Consider the following 20,675-nt stretch of genomic DNA (forward strand, 5'->3'; position numbering starts at 1 on the left):
GTATATTCTAATATTTAATATTATAAACAATAATTTACTAAATAAATGCTTAATCATTATGCAGTTCAGCTTGGTTTGATGGCTTGTGATCATCCATCTTCATCCTCATTATATTCCAGAGGTTTTTAATTAGGTAAAATCAAGGAAACTCATCATGTTTTAGTGGTTTCTTTTTTTTTCCAGAGCTGTATTTAAGAGTTGTTCTTAAACCATACTTTCAAACCAAAGACCACCTAAAACCTATGATTATTGAATGTAATTCAGAGTAATGCACTAAATGATCTTGATTCAGGCATGCCTATTACTTCTACATCAACAAAATACACCCTGTCCACACATGCTCTCTTTATGCTTAGAATGTAAAAAAATTTTCTATTTAATAAATCTAATAAATGTAATAAAAATAATATATTCGCTATATACCACTGTTACGACCCGGTCTAGGGTCAGGCCGTAACAGAAAATGAGAGTGGGCTCTCTCCCCAGACCCTCTGCCAGACCAAACACCAGACACCAAAAATGAATTAAAACAGGATGAATTTATTGATAAAAAATAAGGGAATATGACTTCAGGGGTGAGCGTAGGCCAAAATAAAAAATAAACCAACTAACAAACAAAGACAACTAACTGAACTTGCAAAAATAAAGAAAACTAAATACACAAACTACCCTGACTCCCTTTCACCAAAACAGGAGAAAAAGGTAGCAAAACAAAATGGCACTCACCCCCCTACTTTACCCAAAGACTAATCTATATTAAAGCAAAAACTAAAGCAACACACAGAATGCAAAATGGAGGTGACGGGTTGGTCTGAGCAGGAAGTTGTTCCAGGTCAGGAAAGGGGAGGAGCCCTGAACGTCTCTCTCAGGTCAGGTTTCCTCTAGCCCTTTTATAGCACTCACCCCTGGTGGCCAATCATGGTCCTACAATCAAAAACTAAAACACAAACAGCACAGAGGACACACAAAGAAAAACCAATACGACCAGGGGTCGTAACACCCCCACCCTTAAAACAAACATTCTATGTTTGACACATTTAACATTTCTAAGTCAAAGAATCACAAATGCAAAAAAAATAAAATAACCATCACATGATAGAATTAAATCTCAAAGACAGATTTGAACACATTCACAGGCAGGAGTCTATGTATCACTTGCAAATAATGAACAAAGTGAGCTTAGGAATATAAACTAAACTAGTCTCCTCTAGGGCAAAAGGAGCACACCACAAACAAAAAAGAAATAAATCAACACACAAAATGTCAGACTGACCAAATCAGATCTACTTCCACTGAAGAGAGATCCTACATACACATGCATCAGCAAAACTGACCAAATCAGATCTTCTTCCACCGAAGAGAGATCCCACATACACAAACGTCAGAAAACTGACCAAGCTAGATCTCCTTCCACTGAAGGAAGATCCTACAACTCACGCCTTTTTGCCACTGCAAAGAAGGCAATCAAGCCCTAACAAAAGATAAATCAATAATCCTAATGCTACAAACAACAAAACCGAATGAAGTACTGTCATGCAGGGGTGTCCTGTACAACAGAGCCTTAAGAACAATGAACTAGGTTTAGGCAAAAGGTTGTTCAAAAAAACATTTTCCTAAAACAAAACAGCAAATTCAAATGTACTTAATGAAAACTGGCAAGTGATACCACAACTTTACATAAGTAATTGCTAAACACAAATAACAAAATACTAGAGCATGTGTCAATGGTCTAGTGGCATCTTCACATAGCTGCCTGAGAATTTTTAACAACAAGAACAATTTTGTCCAGTAGTATTCCCTAAAAGCAAATTAACTTAACATAACAGAAAGGGTACTCATACCACAAACCAAAATGTTTAGCGGGCAGTTTTCTCCAAACTTCATATTAAATAGTTTGCCAAATGCTAATAAACTATAACCGAAAGAGTAGACAATATTTCACTAACGGAGGAGAAGCTTAACTTCCAGCCAGGTGCAACACTGCAGGTAAATGTGCCAGCAACCCTGCTGCACAAAAGGAAGGGTTCACTTGACTAAGGTAGGCCCAAGCCACCACAATGGCCACAAATGAGCAGACAACGCAACTGCAACATTTAACATAATACCATGTCAAGCACCCATAGAACCACCAGTCTTCTGCATTTAAAAGCCTTAAACAGCAACAGCTCAGGATCTATGCGTTTGGGAAATCTTAACTTCACCACCATTGGTCTCCACCACTGAATGAAGAACTGACTCACCTTTTGCAACACCCGTGTCCACTGTATTGGGCCTGTAAGCAGGATCTGGGGCCTGCACCTAAAACAGAGTCTGAAATCTCCTCCTTCAAACAAAAATGCAAACTTCATCAGCTAAAATGGGAGGGCAATAAAAATTACTAAGACCAAATTTTGAAAGTCACAAAATTCTCACCACACACCTCCCCCACCAATATAAAACTGCCAGCAAAACACACACCAAAGAAATACTTACCTGGACAAAATTAGCAGAGGACGAGCCCCCATTCTGTTACGACCCGGTCTAGGGTCAGGCCGTAACAGAAAATGAGAGTGGGCTCTCTCCCCAGACCCTCTGCCAGACCAAACACCAGACACCAAAAATGAATTAAAACAGGATGAATTTATTGATAAAAAATAAGGGAATATGACTTCAGGAGTGAGCGTAGGCCAAAATAACAAATAAAACCAACTAACAAACAAAGACAACTAACTGAACCTGTCAAAATAAAGAAAACTAAATACACAAACTACCCTGACTCCCTTTCACCAAAACAGGAGAAAAAGGTAGCAAAACAAAATGGCACTCACCCCCTACTTTACCCAAAGACTAATCTATATTAAAGCAAAAACTAAAGCAACACACAGAATGCAAAATGGAGGTGACGGGTTGGTCTGAGCAGGAAGTTGTTCCAGGTCAGGAAAGGGGAGGAGCCCTGAACGTCTCTCTCAGGTCAGGTTTCCTCTAGCCCTTTTATAGCACTCACCCCTGGTGGCCAATCATGGTCCTACAATCAAAAACTAAAACACAAACAGCACAGAGGACACACAAAGAAAAACCAATACGACCAGGGGTCGTAACAACCACCATATAACTTTGTAAATAATGTATTGCCTGCTGCATCACCTGTTGCTTTTATTGCACTGTTTTTGCATCATGCAGTCAGATCAGTCGCTGAACCGGTCTGCAATCTACACGTAGGTGATGCTGACCTTTTCCGACTTAAAAGTTCCTATTCTTCAGCCAAACTTCCTGCCCTTAACCATGAAGGCCAGGGGCTGTCAGTCTCTGCCACTGCTCACCGTGCCAGATCGATGTGATCTCAGGAAGTCAGTGACACTGCAGGATCAGACTTCAGCTAAAGCGCTGTCACTCCAGCGCCCAGAGTGCAGGCACCACACCAAGCTAGCGCTCCGACATCAACCCTCAGCAGAGAAATACAGCAGTGCTCTGCACACACAGCCTCCTACAGAGCCAGACACGTACGGATGGCCAATAGAATGGCACTCAGCATCAGTCACGGCGAGTGTCATTGAAGCCTATGAAGAGGTATTAGTTTTGCTCTGTAAATGCTCTACAGGACATGGATTACTATGGATGGTGACCTGCTGTGCCTGTCTCTACAGTGACTAACTTAACGCTGAATGGAGACTTTAAAAGGACCAGCTCTTACACTAGCAGGTTCCTTATATAATCCTCTTTAATCCACACTTTTAAAAAACTGAATTCATGTTGCTTAGAGCTTATTTTTTATATGCTTTTACAGTGTAGCAAAGGAAGGCCAGTAAAGTTTAAAGCATATGCCTCTACATTACAGAAAATCTAAAAACTAAAGCTTGAGAGGTTGAAAGATTAAGAAATGATACTATTAAAGGTGAAATTACACTGAGAGAAACATACTTTGTCACAATAAAATAGTGTGATGGGAAAGACGAAGGGGGCAGTGGGCCAGCTCCCAAAGCACCATGCATGCCACCCAAATGCTGTTCAACTTGGGCCAATCAGAGTAACCCATGAGTCTCTGTGGACTCTGTGGATGAATATACTATGTGACAACACCTACAAATGATCTTTAAATATCTAAATCCCCCAAAATAAAAGTCTACCCATGCCAGTAATGTATGAATACAGACTGCAGCTGTAAGTAAAGGCCAATTTATGCATAGCCACATACCCTACAGTGTAGTCTGACACGTACCTCCCCAGAAATATACATTACAGGGCTCTGAGTTGCAGCGGGCTAAGCTTTGCCACTATGATCAGCTGAATCAAATCCCAGTTATCTAGCTTCAAGTCGGTTGCTGGGGCCCTGAGAGATCACAATTAGCCTTGCTCTCTCTGGTTGGGTAGATGGCGCTCTCTCCCCACATTACTCCACTCAGCACAAGGCATCTGTGAGCTGATGTATCGAAACTGAGTTGCTGCGCTTTCCTCCGAGCACACTGTGATGGTATTCGGCAAAAAGAGGCGGTGGCTGACTTCACATCGGAGGAGGCATGTGCTAGTCTTCACCCTTTCTGTGTTTTCTCTATTGTAATAGTCATAAATCTGACCTTTTCTGAGTCTCAGTTTCAGTCTTTTGTTTGCTGTACTCTATTTATGCAATGCTTCAGATCATGCTGGGTTATGTAAAGGCTGCTTAAAACCCAAAAGACCTGCATCGCCAATAAGCAAACAGATGGAGGGCATGTTAAGTGATTTGGCCTCTAAGGTCCACGCGTAGAACCAATGAAGCTTTAAGCCATCAAAGCCAACAAGCAAGTTTGGAAAGTAGAGTACACTTCTTATTTTCCTGAATTGTTAACAGGCTTGTTTCTCTGTTACTCAGAAGATCCAACATTCTGCTTCCAAACACTTTCATGCATTATGCAAATCTAAGCTGGGAGGCTTAAAATAAGGCTTGCATTTGTTTCCGAAACATGGGTAACATATTGAACTATGCCTTTAAACCCTTTAGTGCTATTGATATCTCCTGAGACAGATTATTTTTTTTCAAACTGACCTTTACCCACATACCCAAACATCCATTCTAGACAAAACAAAAGCAACTGTTGTTGCCTTTATGAAGTATAAACCGGATGTGTAAAATTGCCGGTGTTGAACGGACACCTACTGTGTTGAAGCAGCACCTACAGCGCTCACTGAAGAGCAGCCCAACACTAGACATTCATTTAGTGCCGGGGATTTCGCTATGTAACGAAGCGACACAAAGCGGTTTTGGCATGTGAGTGCACACAGCCTGCAAGCACACTGTTTTGGACAGCTTTGACCATTCAGCACTTCATCTCTTCAAAGTATAACTAATTCCCTACAAAGATTAACACATGCCATACTGTCACGATTTCAAGTGATTCGGCTGTAATGGCCAAGTCTTCCCGTTGAACAACTGTTATTCGAATTAATGGCCAATAAGCCTTGAATGCCAAGTGCTCATTAAAATGGATAAGTTTGGCGCTGACCTTTTAGGCAGCAGAGATAGTGCAGATTCCTCTCTGATGCCTTCGGAGTCTGCATTAATTTAAGCCGGCGAATGTCGGACACTGGAGGACATTAATTCCGACAGTTTGTATCTGCGTGGTAAATGCTCCTCTCTTTAAATTCCCCTTCAAAGGCGGCAATTAAAAAGATCATGTTACTAATTGATGAACACACGCCTTGGCGAACAGGCGGTTTTGAATTAAACATGTTTGCTTATTTTCTCCTCCAGTGTTTTGAATGATGTTTGTTCGTCCTAGCAGATGTAGCTCGATTTGCATCAGGCATGTAAATTCCTCTGATAAGTAGGTTAGCGAGTGGAGTAGGGCGATTTTCGCCCAGTGCTAAGACTCCTCTGTTGAGGAGATCAAATGGCAGCAAGGCTTCAGAGTGTGGGCATGGAGCAGATGCCTGCTCGGTTTGCCCCTCCAGGCCAGGGTCTCCACAGCAGTGACCCGAAATGTTCCCTTTCTTCAGAATGCTGAAAACGCTCCTCCACTGTTTTTCACTCTCTGCTCACCAAGGAGAGGCCATGAAAGCCCTGGAAGGCATATTGCTGTGAAGTGAAGATTGTCAACCTGGGAATACACACTGGGGAACTTTCCCTAGCAAATATGAGAAAACTGGCGCTCTCCGAAAGAAAGGTCTTACTCACAAGCTGTCAGAACACACTTAGCTTCTAAAGAAAATGCCCCTCCTACTTCTTTCCAACACGTTCCTCTGCTCTATATATAGCCTATGCCCATCCCCACTCCGAGAACCGTTTCCATCAGCAGGTTCAGTAGGTTCTCATCTTTCTGTGGCGGTCCAGTCTCCCCCGTCCCTGCCGTTCCAGTTCAAGGTCATTTGTCGCGAGCCGGAAGCCACGGCGAGCACATGCTCCCTCTCTTAGCCTCTCCAGCACAGGTCCTGCGGCTTACTGACGTCTCCCCGCCACTGAAGGGAAACATGCTCCTTAGCGTCATATCCGAGCCTTTGTAATTACTGCCATTTGTCAAGAGCGCACATGATTTATAGTCAATTAAAACTGGCCCAAAAAGGCCCCATGCAGTCTGTTGTGTGTGGAGTGAGTGATTAATGCAACACAATTACAGCTGTGAGAGCGGTGCGATCTGGAAGGAACTCGGTGTCAGTGAGGGAGATGGGGGAACTCTGATGATGGGCCAAAGTGGGACAGAGACTGAGGGGAAGGGTAGATGCTGTGCGAATGACAGCGTGTTCTGACCAATGAGTTATTTAAACTAATATCTCAATCCCATGACAGATTAGCTAGCGATCCATTAGTTTAAAGTTACTAGAGATTACATAACATCAACATTTTATCTTTCCTAATATTGGTGATCTGCTTGAAAAGCACACATACAGTAAAGTAACATGAAAAACTGTGAAGTGTTTGCCTTTTTCTTCAGTTAAACTGAAAAGTTTTAACAAAACAAACTACTTTCACACTGAAGTGTTTTATTTTAGGACAGCACATAACACAAAACTAGCTTTTCTTCACTTCTCTAATGCTGTACTACAAGTATAGGCAATGGTGTTAAAATCACTCACTTTTTATTTAGGAAAATATTTAAACAAAATGAAGAACATGCAGTTTAACAAAGAATTAGACTATTATTCAAAAGTGTACAACAATACTTACACAACTACTCATTTTTCTTGTTGTTGGGCTACCTTAGCTGCTTAAAATGAAAAACCAGCTTAGCTCTTGAAGATATAGTTTTGTTTAGTGTTTAGATTGAAAGGTTAAGTTGATCTAGAAATATATATTTAACTTGACCTAGTTTAAAAAATCAGTATGACCAGGCTGGTTGATCAGTATATCCAGCAGTGACACTTTAAATATTGGAAAGGAAATATACTTTCCTTTTGTTATGCTGTGACAAGCAATTATTTTTTCTTGCTGGATTGGTGTCATCTTAAATTTAAACTATTACATTGTTGTCATTCGTTTTTGTAAATGAGAGAGCTTTTAATGTGCATCAAATTGCATTGTGAATTAAATATGCTTCTACAGCAAAATACACTACACACACTGATCTTCTGCAGACGTATATGGGCCAATAAAGTATATAGCAACTACTGTATACGGCCAATATTGATTACAATAAGAAATTATAAGAAAAAAAATTTTTTTTTGTGTGTTTTTTTTATGCATGTATTTTCATTAATATAGCTGTCATACTTATATTGGTGATGAATGCGGGGGGCAGCTTCTTCACATGTGCTCTGATGGTTTGTTTTATTTTTTTCTGCATGTCTCTGACATTGCTAAGTTTCATTAAAATAAAAAGAACGAAATCCAAAACTGCAAACACAAAGAAACAAAGGTTGGAAACAAAAAACAGGAGCCAGCAACTCACCCTGTCTTTTTTTTTCTATTTTATATTGTTTCTTTTAAATCAAATTTGTATTTGCTGTTTGTGTCTGTCTATCTCTCAGTTGAGTTGTTTTTAAAATTCTCTCAGTCCCGTCTAAAGGTCTTCCGCAGTCGAGGCAAACTGGCAAAAGAGCACGTAAACCAAATCAGCTCAATGAGAGATAAACTCCACTGCAGTCTGAGCTAAGGTACTCCAGAAATGCATGATTTGTTTCTTTTAGCAAGAATGAGGAATCCATATTTTCCTTTTATGACCAGCAAAGCAGGCGTTTTATAAAATAAAGACGTCCTGGGTTCCAATCTCATATCGAATGCATTTAGAAAATGAAAGAATGTAACAGTGAATAGATGGGTCTGCACTATGGTGTGTGTGTGTGTGCATGTAAGGAGGGGGGGGATGCTTGCGTGCAAGAGTGTGTAAGTGCATGTAAGTGCAAGTGTGTACCCTCCTGAAGTTGGCCCTTCAGAACAGATATAAAACAGACGAGGAAGCGGGTGCATTTATCTAATTTATTAGAAACCAGCAGGCTGAATGGTCTGGCGTGATGTAAGTCAGGCCTGATGGAGTGGCAGGAGACACAGTCCCTGCCAAGCAAAGTGGTCATCCTCGCTTAATACAGCTAATAAGAACCCGGCGCCGTGCCAGAGCAGCACAGACCTTCCACTGTGATCTGTTCATTCACTATTTTAAAGCATGTTGATATTGTCACTGCAAGTCAAGGTCTGCTTATTATACAGCAGGCGGAGAAACCTTAAGTACCTCAGGCTCCACATATAATGTCTAACCATGCGCACTGCTGGCATTGGCGTCTGAGAGCAGCTACTCTGATGCTGTGTGATGCAATGCAGAGTAAAAGCAGTGGATGAGAGTAAGTGCTTCAACTTGTAGAACAGAATGGTTGAGCAGAACACGATGCCAAAAGCTAAATAAGTTTTACTGAAATTTTAAGTGGGTTCAATTTGGCATGGTGTTTCTAGTAGCTGCCGCACTTGTTACGATGGCGTCCCAGCAGTGACAGCCTATTATAACGTCTGGAAAAGTGACTCTATTTATCAGGATCCTGTCTAGTCAATTTCAACAAATGTTCTTATCTCTGTTGGGCAAATTTAAATTGGAAGTAAAACATGGAGCATGCACACAATCTAATGAGACTATGAACTCTAAAACAAACAAACCATGTACGTTGTAGTACCAGAGAGTTGTAGGCACCAGAGCAAGACTCTGCAACCTCTAGGAGGAGGTCTCAGGTCACATTGGTTACTAGTTAGTTCGTCGCACGGGTGTTGAATATTGGACTTGGTAAGACTTGAGGTCAGAGACGGGGGCCTCTGGTACCAGCCTTTACAAAAGTAGCCTTAAATACCGTATTTTTCACACTATAAAGTGCACTTTAAAACCTTTAATTTTCCCAAAAAATCACCTCATAATCCAGTGCGCCTTATGTATGAATTTTACCAGTCAGGTTGTAAGGAGCAGTAAAGTTACTCCGTTGAAGTACGTCGTTATACAGGAGTTTCAGTTTAGTTCTTCAGCAGTATAACCAGCTTCAGTGTAAATTTGAAAATCTAAGCTTGCTGTTAATAAAAGGAAGCGCTGTACTCACCCAAATAAACTATTTGTCTGACTCGTCTGATTATATATATTTTATAAGAAATACAGTTTTGTTTACTTAGTTTAGCTTTACCTGCTGAATTAGAAGGAAAACATGACGGCACCCCTGTTTCTTACTAGTGTCGCCTAAAATGCGCCTTATAAACTGGTGCGCCTCATGTATAAAAATACACCAGAAAAAAAGAGGTTTATCGATAGTGTGCCTTATAAACTGGTGCGCCTTATAATGTGAAAAAAAAATAAACACGGTAAATACATTTTGTACAATACATTTTGTAAAACAAATTTGTACACTACAATGTAATAGATTTTTGTAATATACACTGAGCATATTGAAAAAAAAAAAAAAAAAACTTAATGGTATGACTAAAATAGTGGTCATGAAAAAGGAAATTCAGTGAGTTAAGTCCATGCTATTAGCAAATGGTAATTCTTCATGCAAAACTTCCAAATTTTCTGCATTTTTACTTGCTTGTTGTATAGGCTCTAGGCAATGTCTGTTGTCATTTGTTTCCCCTGCAATTATGTAACGTTACATTAAGATAATGTACTGTCTTCAAGAAGCATGCTGAGGCTTTTAAAGGGAAAGAACTGTAGGCTTCTACTATAGGCTAGTGTACCAGACGCCACTCTAATAAGAAGAGTTTGGGCTAAAAAACATGGATGAGTTAAAGGAAGGAAATAGCAGGGTGCTGGTGGTGGTGGTGGTGTGTCAAAACCTAATCATAGGACCTATAAGGTAAATTGAGAATTTTATAGGATGTTAAATTGAGAGGAGGAGAATATGCTTCAGGCACGTACCTCCTTCCAGAATTCAGTTATTTAACAACTCCACTTAATGCAGCTTTTGAAGATGTCTTACATGTAGGACATCTTTTCTAGATGTTCCCTCCACCTACCAATAATATATACCTTTACAGAGTTTTGAAACCCGCAATTTAAGCTGTTAATTGTTTAACTGGCATTCAGGTCTTGATTAGAAAAACACAAGTGTCATGATTGTAGAGGGATGAGAAAGCGGATGCACATGCAAGTAATATATTTAATAGAAAACTAATTTAAAACAGCCAAACAGAAAACAAACACAAGCAGATAAAATTAAACAAACGGACTAGACAAGACCAAACTGGACATGAAAACATGCACAAGACCAAACAAAGGAACATTGAAACAATGGGAGAATATATATATATATATATATATATATATATATATATATATATATATATATATACAGAGACAGACAAGGAGCACCTGGGAAAGAAAACAAGAGGGCTGAGTAACAAATGACACCCATGTGGGTACACTAATGACTAGGCTGGGTTAAGGTGGAGACAAGGGAGGAGACAAGACTGAAATAACACAGTCATGTGCAGACATGTGCAGACAGTCATGTGCTTATTTTTCTTATTTTTCTAGACTAAGCATTGTTTGGTATGTGTTTTCCCTGTGGTCATCTACCTCGCTCTACCTCACTCTGCCTCCAGTCTAGTTATGTCACATGAGCGCAGTCTGCAGAGTGAACCCTTCCTCTTTTGCTGTACATGAGAAATGCTTGCTGCTCATCTCTTTCTGTGTTTACCATGGAAACTTATAGGATTATTACGAAGAAAAAAAAAAGATTTATCTAACAGCCAATTCAGCAATTCATAAACAGCTGTTTATGGACCAATTTAAGTAAGGCCTCTGGGTAACTGAAGGAGTACTGTTAAAGAGGCTAAATGCTTGTGGTTTAAAAGTTCTATGCTCTTCTTTATTTTATTGAACCAATTGATGTCTTTGGCTGTTACCAGCAGCTTCTGGCCAATTAACTGGATGATCAGCGCAATTTGTCTGTGAAAACATCTCGAAACATTTTGGAGGCAAGATTAGATTCTGAAAACAATGACTCAGGCTCGTTTGAAAGCAGGCAGATTGAATTTGAGGAAATGTCTCCATTAGTGTTCAGTCTCTGATCTCTCTTAGAGCACTTTTTCTCATTTCCCTGAGTTTATAAGGGTCTCAGAAAAGTGCAGATCTGTAGTATGTCCACATTCCTCTGCTGAGATAATGTCCATGTGAAATTGAAGCTGCTAGGCCCAGAGAGGAGACAGGATCGATCTCAATGGCTTTTTTGTAAAAATTGTGGCCAATTTTCTCTTCTTCATTAAAAGCGAGATAGGATGTTGGGGCGGGCGGAGGAGTTATAGCTATATGGAGCCGAAAGCCGAGCTGCGAAAAACGATCCCACCTCAATGAACCGCAGCAGCATTCGGAGGAGATTGGGGAGCATGGCACTTTATTTGATTTTCTTTTTAGGAATATTAAAAAGACTTTAACCTATTTGAAGGAACATTGCATCTCTGTTAGTGCTTGCACTTGTCAAAGAGGTTAACTGAGAAGAACTCCATTTCTCATTTGGCTTGCAGAATTTTCGGCTGGCTGGCGTGAAAGTAATCATGTTTTAATTTAGTTCGATTCCCCGGTGTATCTTGGCTTACATGGTGGTTTAGAAAGAAAATAAATGGAGAGAAATAGAAGGGCTCTGCGCTGTACGGACGTGCGGTCGGCATAATTAGCGTCCTAGCAGCCGCAGACATGCACGCTGTTCTCAGACTCCAGCGGTCACTTGAGGACGTGGGTGGGACTGAGGCGAGATTCCCTCATCAGCATTCCGGAGGTCTTCCGTTGGATTCACCTGAGCATTATTTTATTTGCTTATGCATCATCCATTATTCATCAAGTCAGGGCTTCTCCATATAAAATAAAGGTGCTACTTGTCAAGGTATATAGTTACAGTGTATATTATATGTTGTATTGTATAGGGGTTTCCCAGGGGTGCTGGTACAGCCATATGCTCATATAGTGAAGAGGACTACGTGAGAGAAATTTCAATACACTATAATGCTCCTGTTTATTCCAATATTTCATTAGACTGGGGGTCTTCCCGGGAGTTCAGCAGATTAATATCCCTGACCCCGACGGCCCGGTCCAACAGAGGTGTTCACCCGCTGACCGCATCCATCTGCATAATTACAGAGCAGGCCTGGCCCAGCAAAGGGAGAAAGGGAGTGGAACAGAGCATTTACATAAATCTGCATGTGTCGTCTGTGCAATTAACCACTTGTGACACTGCCAACGTGTCTCTAGCAGCACTGACACTGATCCTGACGTTCTTCATATCAGAGCGAGGATAAAACATTCCCTTAGTGGAATTGAGAGGAGAAGGGCTTTTCTGACTATTCAAAAGTCGGGTCAATATCAATAGAGCGTACCTGTTGTTGTTTAAATTTTATACAAGCACATAAAACACAAAATTACCGCAGAAATTTCCCACCATTTCCTTTGGGCCTTGTCATATTTTTTTTTTATTTTTTTTATAAAGCTTTATTTAAAGCTATAGTGTGATATAACAATATAGTAGCAAAAAAGCAAATCATACCGTGATGTAAAAAAGGTAGAATATTATAATTCTAGAATGCACACGCCAGCTCCTCAACCATATCACTCTTGACCTGCAGCGTAGTATATAGCCTACTAACAGGCCAACAAAATACAGCCAGGCTGTACACTTAATATTAAAATGTTCCTTATAGCACATCCTGCCAAAGTGACATATACTGAACATCCTGAGAGCATTACAGCACAGTGCAGTGTGTCAATTTTGTTTTCATCTGACTTCATTTACAATTGGTAGACGTGCTGGAGATAAAACTAGTGCCTTTTAAAAGTGTACTTTTTGCTTCAACCAGGTCAGTTTCAACCATTTTAACTATTTGAATGCTTCAATAAAATATTGTACATTCCATATAACTAGTTCTGACACAGTTTCTGGGTCAAAAGATTAAAATACAGGTTATAAAATTATTATATAATTTAAACCCTAAAATATTTAGTCACTAAAAACTATGAATGAGCTGCTTAATGAATGAACTGACTCAATTTAAACATCTGTATCAATTTTCAAAACTGGGTCTGGGCTCCTATTGGTTAATAAACTGTCTAATCACAACCTTTACACTTCACTTTACTTACATTTTCAAGAGACCGAAGACACATGCTACATGTTCAGCCATTAATAATGTAAATTTCACCTAATATTTATCAAATTGTTTCCATATTAAGAGGAGGTAATGCTAAGGCAGTCCACCGTATCGTAGTAAAATATCATTTTAGAAAATAAAAATGTACCTTTGAAGCAAAATAAAGTCACAAAGAACTATTTAAAATGTTTGCAACTCTAGGTCAAACACGTTTTCATCAAATGCCAACTTTCTTTAGAACTGTCCACCATTTCACTGTCCATCCTGTTATTCAGCGGGGTGACAGGGTGGACACATGCAGACAAGTGAAAATGTAAAGTCAATAAGCTGGCAAATAAATATCTGTGCAGTTTTGTGTAACACTAAGTCTTATACACATGATAAACCGTCCAAAGACAGTTTCATTTTGGGAACGTTTTTTTTTTTTTTTTTACATTCAAAAGACACAGTGTGTAAGATGGTCTGGGTGTGCATGTGTTCTGCTGACAGGAGCGCTTTCAGGGTAATGGAAGTGTGCGGTGGTCCCAGAGCCGCTCAGTAAAGCAGAACTGAGCCGTGTCTCCACGTGTATGGATCGCTGAGCTCAGAGATGACAAAATGCCTCAGTGCTTCCCCCAATCAAACACACTGACATAAAAAGATTGAAGGAGAAAACTCAAGGCAAGATTTGCCATCTCACACCATTGGCAATGCAATATATATATTTTTTTTCTACAGAAAAAAGGAAGGAAGGAAGAAAAAGAAGTGTTTCTGTGGGTGTCCTCCGTCAAATAACGTGCTTAACTTCTCTCTCTTGCTCCTATCGAGTGATGTCATTGTGTACGATAACAATTTTGCCTTTTAAGTCCACGTCTACTGTAACTACAGTACTGTAACAAAACAGGCCAAAGGGTTCTGTATAATTACAGTGCCTGGAATCACCACACAGATCAATAGCACGCCAACAGCCATGCACAACAACACACCCACATAAGAGCGGAGCACATGCAAACGATCTGCTCGCAGTCCTTTTACAGCCCAGTGGAGATCCATTCTTCTCCGCTTTGTTGTGCAACCTGTTGACACGGCTGTCAGTTTTCTGAAGAAGAGAAAGGAAGTCTGGCAGCAAAGCTAGCGTCCCAGTGGGAACCCGATCCGGTGCCAGCAAGACATTACTGCCGATCCCAGAGGAGGCTGGAATGCACTCGGCAGGCATTACTGTGAATCTCAGAGGAGTTGCGGCCCACTGAGTTGTGACACTTTTGAGGCGAAGACGGTTCCAGCACGACGGCCGTCTAGTGTAACTTCACACACGGTGGCAGCCACGGAGATACTCGCGTCTGCTGACCAGGCAGAGCATGCTTTCACTGCCATGTTCAGTGGCAGCTTTGCAGCTTAATTAAATTTAATGCAGAATAGGGATGGATTCTTTGGTTGGTGGTTCCAGTGCAAATCCTTTGTTCAATTAATGCTTTAACATTCTCTTACATCTAAAGGCAAGACTGTGAATCTTGCAGAGTCACTATTTACAAGACTATTACTGCATAATGCACAGTGTATAATATGCTAAAAACTTAGTAAAAAAAAAAAAAAAAAAACTTTTAAAAAGTTGTATCTGATCAAAACAGTGAGATCTGAGCTCTGGGTACATCACTGCTGTCTACTATTCAGAGTTTAAAGTGACCCACTGCCTGCCACCTATCTTTACATGCAAACTATTTAATTTTTTTAAGTACTGCAAAGCATAAAAAGTTCCAACAATAGTTGGAAATATAAATCTTCTCAGTGTATATTTGGTCTCTGTTCTAAATAATAAATAAACTGCTGCATTGCACTACTTAAACTAATAACTACACTTGTACATAATGATCGTGATTGCTTAATTCTAAGTAGGTATCATATCGGTATCCAAATTGTATTGATGCATCTAGGGTTGCAACGGTATGAGATTTTCACGGTATGATAACCGTCTCAGAAAATACCGCGGTATCACTGTATCACAGTTTGTTACATATATTATTAAACTGACCCTTAAAGAAATTACAACAAAGGTTTTTTGTTCAATTAACTATTTATTGTAGAAACCTGCAACAATTATATAGATAATGTCTCCTTAAAAAAAATAAGCTGTACACCATCAGGTGAAGAAAACCAGGTTTTTCCACTACTCTTAAGGGCATTAAGTGTGTATATAAAAAAAAAATATATATATAAATATATATAATATATATACACACACATACACACACACGTCACACATTACATGTCCTCTAAGAAGTAAAGATCCTGTATTTAAAATATTCAGTACAATTATTTAAGTTTAAATTATTTAATATCTGATAAACTGAGCCTGGGTCAGTGTCTGATCAACAACTGTTGTAAACGTCCGTTTTACTGCCAAGTTGGTATATAACCAGATACTGCAGAAAGAGGTGATTTATTTCTGACATGATCCTCACAATAGAGATTTCTATTTTAAGGCTTTCACATCGAGTCTGGCTTTAACATATGAAAAACAGGCACGTCAGAATTTAAAAATGAACGCATGTAAATGAATGGCGTCTTTCACATCCAGTCCGGCCAGGACCTTTACACGGACACGTGAATCCATCGTAGCACGCACTTCACGCCTGTACCTGCGTGCCCAAATTTCTCAGCGCTCTCAGCGCTTTTGCGGGCGCTTACCGCATGGGTTGTGCACGACTTCAAAGAGGTTTTATTTATGTTCAGATTAAAAACTAAACACATACTTTGCGCTGCACGGCGGGGTGGTGTTCTTGGAGATGGGAGAACAGGTTTGATGTAAGTCCACCTTTAGCTGTGACTTTACGTCCACATTGAATACAAATCGGATAACCATCCTCGGGTGCGTTCGGCGGGTCTCTGAAATAGTCCCACACTGCTGATTTTAGTTTAGCCTTTTTTTAGGCGGACAGAGATTTGTTTAGTCTGATGCTCTTTCTGCTGTTCTCACCGCTGTGTGCTGAGCAGCTGAAGCGGAGCAGAGTTGCGCATGCGCGGGTGAGTTTCTCCGCTGGCTTGCCTTTTACCGGTAATAAGCAAACACACACGGTATGATAACCGTACATTTTAATACCATGGTATACCGTGAAACCGGTTACCGCTGCAACCCTAGATGCATCCCTACATTGGAATTTATTTCCTGTCATTTTCCTGGTGGACATTTATGAGAAACTGTATGAGACATTGATGTAGTTAGGCTTGTTGAAACAACTTACTGTACTCCATAAATTAATGAAATAGTTAACAACTGGGCATGAGTTTCTTAAAGTTTGTGCCATCATTGACAACAATTTACTTTGACTTGCTCCATCAAAAATTTTATCCCATTGCAATGTGGGAGTAACCAGAAAAAACACTACATACTGAAGACAAAGGGCCAACACAAATGAATACTATATGGAAATAAAGATTTAAAGAAAAGAAAAAAACAAAAAACTATATTATTACATTCAAATATGAAACCTGGTCCTGAACTCTGGTTATGGTGTAACTTTCTTGACACCTAGACTGTCAAAGTAAAAAGAGCTGAACAAGCTCTTGATTTTGTATTCCTGAAATAACATTAAAAAAAATGTGTCCCATTAAAAAAAAACTCTTACTTAGGCCATATTAATCTGTACTTAACACACACTTTTAAATGTAGAACCATCAAGGCATCTTGTTCTCTATGCCAATGGCATCCCTCCTGTGCAGTCCCAGAACAAGACTGCAAGGCTTAGGATGGCGTTTGGGACAGGGCATACAAATGTACCCCTGCATAATTAAAGGGCCAGCCGCTACAGAGCAGCATGTAGTCTCAGTGGACGAACCAAGGTACTGCGGTGGCATTTAGGACAGAGCTTAAATGCACCTTCAAAGGTACAACATGTCCTTAAGGTCTAATTGTGTGTTTTAAATGAGTTTTAAAGGTACGCTACATTCACTTTTCCAGTAGAAAGGTGCAAATTGGCACCTTTTTCTTATCGTAACCTTTTTAATTAGAAATATAAAATGAAAAGCCTGGAGTCAGAGTTGGGATGCATGAAGTCTTGCCAAGCTAAAGACAAATAATTGAAGCTGTACAATTATGATACCTAGGAAAATGCTAAAGACCTTCTCTTCTTAAAATCAAATTTGCCATAACAGAACAGAACAGTGGGGTCTGAGTTCTGAGTAGATTCTAATTACTGTCTAGCATTTAGAGGTTAATGTGACCCACTGCCTGCCACCATTCTTTACATGCAATCAATGTTATGCTTTAAAGTATATATTTTTAGTGAAGGTTAATTCTCTGTCTCCAAACAGTTTATTTTTCTATACTAAAAGTTAGGCTGGGAGTACATTTTTATGGTTTGTAGCAACAAGGTCCAACAAGTCCTGTACTGGAAAGAACATTGAAATTGAAATTGAAATTGATAAAATTTTGGAGATAAAGGTAAAGAACTCTTGCACACTCATTAACTTAAGGAATTACATAATCAGCTTAGGCACCAGCATCAGAAGACCAAGTCAAGTTAAACCAAGTTGGAGGCTCCGAGTGGCCGGTTCGAATCCTGTTCATGTAGCTTGTCATCGGCTACTGGAGCCCTGAGAGATTGTACAATTGGCCTTGCTCTCTCTGGGTGGGTAGATGGCGCTCTCTCACCACATCAGTCCAAAGGGTGATGTCGCTCAGCACAAGGCGTCTCTGAGCTGATGTATAGGAGCCGAGTTACTGAGCTTTACTCGGAGTGCGCTGGCTCAGCAGTAGTTTGAAAAGAGGCAGTGGCTGACTTTACATGTATCGGAGGAGGCATGTACTAGTCTTCACCGTCCTGGTGTTCCACCAAGTTAATCAGGACCAGAAAACTGAGAATGCAGTGGTCACAGGCTCACCAAATCTGTACAGACTCTTCTTTCCCATAGACCCAACCTTGCCTTGTGTCATTAGTCCAGACTAGTGGAGGGAGCGCAATGATGTGGTGAATGGTTTTAGAACACTTTGAGTGTGATAAAACCAGCCAATCATCGCCTTAATGCAACAGAGCATTGTTGAGTGTTGTTGCTGACCATGTGCATCCCTTCATGACCACAATCAATCAATCTTTTAATAGCTACTTTCTGCATGATAATTTCACAACACACGGGAGAATTATGGGTGTACAAACAAAATGGACGAAAAGCAATGTGTGATAACAATGTGTTGGGTATTCTGGTATCTATGTGAAACATGGATTAGGATTAATTAAACTACTCAATGTTTTTTTAGCACTCGTCTTGACTGCACTTATTTTGCCGGGATAAGGAGAAGAAGTAGTTTGGTGTGTGCATTCATTGTGGACCTCTACCTCACTCACACGTAGCTGTACCTCGCTCTGCCTCCAGCTTCGATACGTCAAGTGATCACACTCTGCAGTGTGAAGAGCTCCCTCTGTTGCTGCACACAGTTTGCTGCAGTTTTAGTTTGTTAAGACAGTTTTAGTTTCACGATGATGATAAAAATGTGATTTATCTTACAGCCCTACTCAGGGAGCAAAACAACTTTATGGTGACATCCCCAATTGTACAGATGTACGATAGCGCTGTCAACAGTGTGTGAGTCACTCACAGACAGAGTGAACAGAGCAGGTGTGATCTACCCCATGCCAGGCAGACTGAGGCGCCTCTTTCTCAGGGGACTTTGTCAAAGAGCAGGAAGTTTCATCCTGGTTCTGCCGTTACCCTCGGCAGACGCTGGATGAGAGACGCCACGGAAGCTTTTGTAAACATCACACAAATCAAGGGGAATAATTTATGAGCATGTGAATATTTTGTTGTTTTGTTTGGACACAGTGGCTTTTATTTCCTGATTTTTCTTTATCAAAAGAAGGGGAGGAACAAAAATAAGAAAATGTATGCATAAATGATAATGAGGGACTGAAGCTGAACAAGCAGCCCATTCACAGTCACAGTCGTGCCGTGGTATGTGGGAGTGTTCCAGTACATTAATCACACTTTACCATTATCTAATGGCCTCTGTAACTGACTGAGAGCAAACAGGTGCCCTACCTTTTAGAAGAGGTTGATCTTTGAGGAAACCGCCATCATACTCCACCTGGTACTGCTTCACTTGAAAGCCTGGTGAGCAGGCGACCTCCTCTGCATCATTCTGGGCTCCAGTGCACACAATCTGAGGAAGAGGACACAATACAATATAAATATAATACTTTGCTTTTGAACATATCATCACATAATAAAAAATTAAAGGTGCTCTAAAGATTTCATTGAGCAAAACCATAGAAAAGCCACTTTCAGCTCCAAAAAGAGCTATTTTGAAACCAGGGATCTGGCAACGCAGTAGCGATAGCAGCGAGTGTGGTGGCTGAGCAGTGAGAGCAGCTCTCAGCAGAAAAAAAAAATTGGGCATTTGCATTAGAAGATGCTTCTGCTACTTTTAAGTTGTATGTCTGGCTGCATTTTGTCTCCAGTGGAAACAATAAACAGTAACAGAGTGACCAACAAGACACAAACCATATGTAAATACTGTAAGTAAATACACGTACACGTAACTGTTTCATAGGCAGTTGTACTAATCTCTTAGCTCTGTACTGTATTTTAAAAAAATGTTCTGTCTCTGTTTGCACTTCAAGCATAGTCTTAATATGACTGGTTATGGTTATGCATAGTTAAATTACAAGAGATTTAGGAGAAAAAAAAACACAAACCATAGGCTTAATATGACTGGTTGTGGTTTGCACTTATTGTTTGTACTATATAAGACCTAGAAAAGTTTTGTTTTTATTTTTTATTCTTATTTCTATTTCTTATAGAATCAATGTGTGAGAGAAACCAGTCTGTTAAGTTTGCGTTAGATGATTTTGTCAAATAAAACTCTAGTTTTCAAACCATTTTTCATTTTTGAGGTTTTCTTTAAAATTTTATTTTAAAATCTTGTCTCATCTCGTTCTCGTGAACCCATTATTGTGTCTCGTCTCATCTCGTCTCGGGATATTAGTGTCTCGTCACACCCCTAAAGAGGTATGAAGAACCTTCATTTCATGTAAATTCTAGAATCTATCTATCTATCTAAATTCATCAACTTAATGACAGCGATGTCAGGCGAGGTCCATATCTGGCATGCTAACACTGTGTTAGCAATGTGAGACAAGCCTGGCCACCAGAGTACTAACACTACAGTAGTAATGTTAAATAAGCCTGGTAGCTGGACCTTTCCCTCCCTTCATTTCTG

At 40.0% G+C, this 20,675-nt stretch overlaps 1 protein-coding gene across 1 annotated transcript in view; it reads right to left on the reverse strand.

Moving 5' to 3' along the window:
* Nucleotides 1–20,675, reverse strand: part of cdh13 (cadherin 13, H-cadherin (heart)) — a 589,258-nt gene that overhangs the window by 403,881 nt on the left and 164,702 nt on the right. The window contains exon 2 of the mRNA XM_022679628.2: nucleotides 19,496–19,616. Within this exon, the coding sequence (XP_022535349.2) occupies nucleotides 19,496–19,616 (121 nt within the window). The remainder of the gene's footprint in view (nucleotides 1–19,495; nucleotides 19,617–20,675) is intronic.

Source organism: Astyanax mexicanus, chromosome 9 (genome assembly GCF_023375975.1).
Source record: "Astyanax mexicanus isolate ESR-SI-001 chromosome 9, AstMex3_surface, whole genome shotgun sequence".
Classification (NCBI taxonomy): Eukaryota; Metazoa; Chordata; class Actinopteri; order Characiformes; family Acestrorhamphidae; genus Astyanax; species Astyanax mexicanus.